General features: G+C 40.7%; 1 protein-coding gene across 1 annotated transcript; it reads right to left on the bottom strand.

The window, feature by feature from the left end:
• Positions 1-676: 676 nt before the first annotated feature.
• On the bottom strand, positions 677-6,467 carry LOC145400621 (uncharacterized). The gene is made up of 5 exons (XM_080273070.1): positions 6,347-6,467; positions 5,658-5,806; positions 2,914-3,028; positions 2,110-2,274; positions 677-1,761 (listed from the first exon to the last, which is right to left on the bottom strand). The coding sequence occupies exons 1-5, from the start codon at positions 6,465-6,467 to the stop codon at positions 677-679; spliced, it is 1,635 nt and encodes a 544-aa protein (XP_080129196.1).
• Between the last annotated feature and the right edge of the window lie 843 nt (positions 6,468-7,310).

The following is a 7,310-nucleotide window of genomic DNA, read 5'->3' as shown; positions in this document are numbered from 1 at the left end:
AGCACTAAGCACCAGATACTGTACATACTTGCAATGATAAAAAGAGTACTACTAAGCACACATCCCTGTGGGACACCCTCATGCTGTACATAAGACCGGGTTGGTTTGAAAGGAGCTTAATAAATTATGTTCTTGTAGAGAGTAACATGATGAAGTGTGTTTGTGACATAAAAGCAGTCTGAGTGCTGAGTGGTGGACTGCCAGATCATATGATTGTGCTGTGTAGGGTCAGATTGAAAGATGTATGGCATTCAAAGAATGGAAGAATACTCTATCTATTGCCAGATGCCACAATCCCGTAAGGGGTGGCCATTTAACTTTGAGTTAGTTGTTTTACGGGGAGGGGCACTAATCCTCCACCAACCCACTTGTTGACACGTAGGGAGCACGTATGGTTTGGTTATATGGTTACCACCCAGCGTAGTAAATGGTTTCTTGGCTTACAGGAAACCATTTGGCTTGTCACTCAATGTAAAGCCACCTGTAAAGGAAAGAAGAGCAATAAGAAGTGACAGGAAAGATGGGAGAAATATGAAGAGAGGAGAGCAGACACAGCAAAAGAATGATAAAGGCTAAGGAAGAAGTAGGCAGCTCTGCATCAAGTGAGTGGATGATGGTCGCCACCACCTACACTCACTGAGGCAAAAGATGGATAAATAGGAGTGTGGAAAATTTCTCAGGCATGTGATGGAACAATACATTTTCGAAAATTGCATAACATATAACAAATAAATATAATATCTGAACCTAATTGTGCCTCTGCGTTATTAAGTGGATCTGTAAGTATCTTAAATGTTTTGCCCAAACCAATAACTCTTTCAACATGGACTCTTTTACTGGCAATCTTTCTGTCTTTCAGGACACTATTGGCAGATAATCTGTTTGTCTTCTTGAACATAGTAGGAATATTAACCATCACATCATATGGTGCAAACAAATCTTGAACTTCAAAACCTTTGTCAGCCATAATGCTGTCACCCTTATCACACAATTGTGGTATATTACTCCTCTCTATGATGCTGCGATCACTAGCAGCTCCACCATAAGCTGGTGATACATAGGAAATCATACCACCTGGTGTACATCCAACAACAGCTTTTAGTGTGTTTCTGTTCTTATAATTAGAGAAAGTTGCCTGTTGTGCTAAAGGAAGCTCTGGTTTCCTGACAGGGATCTCAGTTGCATCAAGAATAACTCTTGTTCCAGGGAACTTATTACCAAAATCATGTGGTGCATAAAACTGAACAATATCCTTCTTTGGCCATAGGTTTATCTCCCCCCACTGTAATGACATAAATCTGACCCAGGTAACAAAAATGTTATAAACATCTCTTTCAGAGACACCAAATAGCTCTCCAAGTTCAAAATTTGGCTTATTTTGTCGAAGTTTCATCATTACCAGCAAAAACTGTTCAGGAACCTGCAGTGAAGTTATGGGCCCATAAAAGTACTTCAAGCTATAAGCAGCAGGACCTAGTGTAGATAGTACAAAAGTGAATTTCTCATAATTTTCTAGACCAGTGTGGAAATGAAGGCTTTCTGCATTGTGTTTGAAATCATCTACTCTGTAAACCTTTTTGTATGTGTGAACAGTGACTTTAACTGCGTCAGGTACTACGGCATCTGTAGAATCTGAAACCGGTACACTGAAAACCTGCGCTGGCTCACTCTCGATGACTTCCTCTGCACCTACATCAGGAATTTCATCACTGCATGCACTGCCACACTTTTGCTTCTCAGATTTCATCATCTTGGATGCTCCTGTAGGAGAAGAACAGCAAAGCAGTCTAATAGCATTGTGCATATATATCAAAGCCTTCCATCTCCTCATTCTTGCAAATCTTACAAGGCACTCAGGCTTCCTCCATCTGCTGCATAGTGAAAAAACCATCATACTGTACAGTATTCTTTTGATCCATTCTGCCTTATGCCACTCCACACTCATACACTCTCATTACTTATGAAACCAACAAGGGATAATATAAAAATTTACTACAATATAAACTGACATATGTGTGTGAACACAAATTATATAAGTTCCATGAGACACTGTGTTACTGGTATTGTACATGAATATGATTGCAACTGAACTTTTGCGGATTGACTTACCTCCGGTTACTTCCTCTGCATCAACACTTCTTGCACTGTCACACATTCGCTTAAGAGCCCTTTCCTTCCTGGCTACTGCAGCAACAGACGGTTTCTTAGTCCACGAGAACTGGGATGGAACAGCTGTTTTCTTGAGTCTTCTGAGCCTTCCCTCGGACCTTCGACCTGGAAATTTTATCATGTGTGTCTTAGGTAGATGTTCTCATTCAGAGCATAAACCACAGATATAATGTGATACATGTGCTACAGCAAACAAAAAGGTTGTTTTCCAAATATTCGTAGCAGTTAAGACTATGTTTGGTATTTTGGGGAAAAATGTTGGTATATAGCAGATTCAGACCATCAGGTTGTTTTACAAAATAATAATCATAGCAGTTAAGAGTAGCCTAGGTAAGGTTAGATAATTGAGGAAAAAGTTGGTATTATTGCATATTCAGACCATCAGGTTGTTTAACAAAATAATAATCATAGCAGTTAAGACTAGCCTAGGTAAGGTTAGGTAACTGAGGAAAAAGTTGGTATTATTGCAGATTTAGACCATCCTAGCCCAATAGTCAAGGTGATCACTTTGGGCTGCACTAAGTTTCAGCTATTATCATTTTTTTACTGGCATTTTTTAAATGTCTAATACTTTTTTTCCTCCAAGTATTAATTTTGACTCTTGGTCCTAGGCTAGGTCTAAAACTTCCTACCAAGGGACTAACTTAGGCTATACACGGACTTAATGGATAGATAGGGCGTAATGCAAGTACTTATGGATAAGCCTCAAGCAAGCAAACTTTGGCTACTTTAAACTCTACTTACCACCAGGCATATAGTCTTCTGCAGTGAAGTGGTCCTTGCATACCATCGAATACTTGGACGGAGTGAAGTTTTGGCGCTTGATAGCCATCATCCACCGTTTTTTCAGTTCTGGGTTCTGAGGAAATTGATGGCCACCCCTATTAATGCACAGGGGAACACAACAGTACGATCCTGACATCTCAGAGTCTCAGCGTGCGTCCTCTCGACTTCAGTCCAGCCTTCCGACCTCTCTCAGAGCAGGCAAAAAATGACTGTTGACCGTTCCTGGATTTGGGACGGTTGGTCGAAATCGTTGACTGAAGGCGAATTTAGGCATTAATAAATTTAAGTTAGTAAATCGTCTCAGAGGAGGAAAGTATGACTTTCCTCATTGAAACCATATATTAAGAGATACAAATCTACTCATTTCTAAAGAATTAACATAGAAAACATTAAATTATAAGGGATGAATGAGCTGACTAGTTGCTAGACTTGCCAGATTAGAATATTTTTACCTTTTTGTATGACTCATACAAATGAATAAGCTCTTGTTGTTTGTATTCATTGGAGAGTGTAAGTGGTTTTGTAAGTAGGAATGACATTAATCCTATCACAAGTGCACACAAACAAATGCAGCATATGATTCATGAGCATGCGTGTCCTACGACGTCTGTGGCAGGCTCGACCATGACGATTGTCAATTGTCTTCCACCCACAAAGCACCCCATTAAAACCTGTAGCTACCCTCTCAAACAACTGAAAATACTTTGTTAAATCAGATTCATTAAAAGGAGGGACAAGTTTAACATTTTTAGCCACATCAAAATCATCAGAGCTAGATGATCCAGCTCCACTTTGTTTCATGCGATACTCATGGTCTGCCTGAATCCTAGCAATTTCAATTTGTGCCTGTGCCTCCTGAATACGAGCCTGAGACTCAGCCTCCTTAGCACGAGCCTCCTGCAGGACTACCTGTAACTTAGCTTTTTCAATCTGCGTTTGCTCATCTGGAGGAGTTACATCAAACAAGCTTTTATTAATCATGTCAACAATTTGATCTTTAGAATGATGAGAGCGAACAGCAATTCCCAATTGTTGAGCAACAAGCTTAAGTTCATTCTTTGTTCTGGTTTCTGCATCACACACTGTTTGCACATTTGACAAAAAATCTTTGGCTTCTTCAAGAGTAGTAATAGTAGACATCATGAATAAATCAGTCACAAAATATCAAGCAATATCCTTATGATAATATCTTGAATATCCTGATAAAAGGTCGCCAAATTTATGTTACGGAACAGAGAGAGATAATGAACACTTCAAGTGAGAATACTAAAATCACTACTGTTCCGCAAAGTTCCAGGTTCAAAACAAAAGGGTTAGGTAAAATTACAAGTTAAAGTTTAATGCTCAAACTAACAACTAAACATTCAGGACTCATAAGGATAATGTAATGGCAAAACAGGTTACATATATGGTTAACTGCAATACCCTCTATTAACATGAATTTAGCAAGAGCAAATTTATCTAAGTCAGCCCTGATAAATGAGAAAACCGGATAATGCTCAGTTAAAGCAAGATATATTAGTACAAATACAAAACATTATTAATTCTGGCTGACATTAAAAACTTTACATGAATCACAAAAACCTTACCAGGTCTGCGAATTAACGCCTCAGGCTACACAGTACAAGAAAAATGGTAATATCACTTATACTCAAATTATACAGCAGCTAGATGGCTGGAGACTTCCTGAGCACTCACAAAAATAATAATACACTATACAAGGGAGGACAGAGATGTGAACAAAATGAGGAGTAGATCTAAGTGGCAATTATTCAGAGACTCAGCTCATTATATAGGGGCCGGCAGAGCTTGATTCAACTTGCAAGAAGGATGCGGAAATGAAGGCACAAGGGAGGAAGAGTTGACAGTCCTGCTCTGAACAACAGAAAGAACGACTTACTCTACTATAAGGGGGAGAAGGGGGGAGTGAGGTAGAACACGCAAGCCTGGTCACTATGGAAGCCACGAGGCAAATCGTGATCAAACATGCAGCATACTGTACGTTAGAATTATACAATGGATGATGAAATCATAGGCTATGTAACAATATATATATATATATATATCTCGTCAAAGGCAGCCGTTAATTAAAATACCATAGAGACTTATACTTCCCTTTCCAGGCAGCCGTAACATAAAATGCCATTTACTATACATCAGGCAAGTATTGACAGCATCTCACTCTCGTTTTTTCTTTGTCAGTCAGGTAGTGGATTTGGATTATCATCTGATGAAGATAATAGTCATCTAAACAGTTTTCAAATAAGAATTTCCAGTTATTATACGAGTGTGCCTATATACAGTCAGTAATCCCAAGCATGACCCCCAATACTGTGGTGCCTATGAGCAGCCCTGCACACGTCCCTGAATCAATATCAAGATCAAGACCAAGTGTCTCAGCGAGCCATCCAATTCCCTAGTTACCCCTCACATTGCCAGAGAAAACGGCAATCAGTATGCAACCCCAGCTCAGAGTGAGGTGTTGGCTGAATGGAGAGTTGGTATAAAGAGGATCACAGCACGAGGAAGAGCGAAGGGAATGTGGTGGAATGTAGGGAGGGATGTTGTTCAACCCCCTCCTGTCTGGTCCAGCAGACCCAGCGACCACAGGTAAGAGACGGCGCCTTTGGGGTTGTCCCATTCGTTCCTTACGCAGCCGATGTTGTGTCTGAATTTCAGTGTGGTATGTATAGCTTAGTTACATGCATGTCTGTTATGTTGTGTGGGACTGTTCTACCAGCGGAGCACGTGCCAACCGTGATTCTACTCAAACCAGATCTAAGCTGGTATTTGCTGGACCGTGATGATGTTCTAACAAAGTGAACTCGATCAGCTGTGTTGAATGACACCTCTGATGGGTGATGTCAGGAGGGGAGCTTGTACTATAGTGTTTTGATCGAGGTATTTACAGCCCTGTACATGAAATGCGTATGTGGATACCCCTTTATTGCTAGTATTCTCATGTCTTGAGGTGGGATGGTGATTTAGAGTGTGTGGTAATGCTTGTGTGGTGATTGTTTTATGTGCCTAAATGTGTTGTATGGCTTTGGTGTTGAGTATTAGCACAGGATATCTCTCACGGGAAGATTATTCCCTGACAGAGAGGATTTAAGTCTCACAATGTAAGTGAGCAGTGGCAGTGTTGTTGTTGTTAATGTTCTCCCAAGTGGTCTGACCGAACCACCCCCATCCTCCTCTGGGAAATAGTGGCCCCATAGGGCTGCCTTTTGGTATTGCCAGTGATGATGCATAGAGTGTTGTTCTGTATGGTCTCCAAGATATTGTAGGCGCATCAAGATAGGATGGGGCACCCATGAGGGAAATCAGTGACCTGATATGTCTCCAGAGAAGTGACAGCTTTCCCATTATTGATCAAAGTCTTTCCCTGTACCTGATCTAAGTGCATTGACCCTGGAGGTGCACTGCCTCGTAATGTCCTGCATGTGGTCCTTGAACATGGGTCTAATATCATATGTCAATCCAAGAATCTTAGTTGAGGGTGTGAGTGGCATGGGTACTTTACATGGTCATTTGCATTGTACCTGTGCTCATGATGGTTGCTGGTGATGAATATGGTGAGGGATTTGGCTAGAGTAATCGTCAGCCTATTGTCTTCGACCAGTGGTTAACGGGTCTACTCGATCAGACGGACAAGGGATGAGCAACACTGGACGTCTAGCAGTGAAGGAGCTTATAAAATCTAATCCCTCCAGCTTCAGAAGCCTCCCTTACGTAAAATAGTTTGGAGGCAGCGGGAATAATGGACGTCCTCGGGGTGAAGAAGAAAGTTTTTAGGCTCCTATGATTCACTCCCAGCTTGTCTATCTTTGTCTTTAACTCACGGAAGAGTTTTGTTGTAACCTTCCCTCGGACAAACAGCCACGAAAGGAGGCCATTTATTATTATTTGTTTTAATGCAAGAAGAAGGAACCAAAGGCCAAGAGCCTGCAAAATGTTCCTTCCAAGAAAAAAATCAAATAACAGAGCGTCATATTCTAGATCCATTTTTGTTAGCTTTCCTTTGTACTTGTAAATCGTCTGGCGTTAACTAAAACTCCCGTTGGTTAAGGAAGCTCCCTAGCACTTCTTAGCGATTTATTTTTTGGATATGGCTGGTTAACATCAGTCTGTATGTTATGCTGAATATGGTGGTATTGGAATAATGTAAATGATACAGAGAAGAGTAGTAGCGAGTAATAAAGCATAGTAAATCGCTTAGGAACAGGTGTTAGAGAGCTTCCTTAAACGACGAGAATACGAGGCGGAATAGTGAAGTTTTCTCGTCCATTAAAGAGTTGATTTAAATGGCTCGGAAGAGGGTAGTAAGGAGTAAACAGCAAAATAAATCGCCTTGA

The sequence above is a fragment of the Coenobita brevimanus genome, chromosome 6 (assembly GCF_032717465.1).
Source record: "Coenobita brevimanus isolate Jiangsu-jjx chromosome 6, ASM3271746v2, whole genome shotgun sequence".
Taxonomy (NCBI): domain Eukaryota; kingdom Metazoa; phylum Arthropoda; class Malacostraca; order Decapoda; family Coenobitidae; genus Coenobita; species Coenobita brevimanus.
The sequence above is the reverse complement of the archived record's forward strand: the minus strand, read 5'-3'. Positions and strand labels throughout refer to the sequence as shown.

Bases quoted from the DNA above. Each gene is read 5' to 3' on its own strand.
- LOC145400621 (XM_080273070.1), bottom strand. From the start codon at position 6,467: ATGCCACTCACACCCTCAACTAAGATTCTTGGATTGACATATGATATT. The intron at 3,029-5,657 runs GTAACTAAGCTA...CAATTTCCTCAG, and splicing joins ACAACATAACAGACATGCAT to AACCCAGAACTGAAAAAACG. The intron at 1,762-2,109 runs GTAAGTCAATCC...CTTCTCCTACAG, and splicing joins TGCAGAGGAAGTAACCGGAG to GAGCATCCAAGATGATGAAA.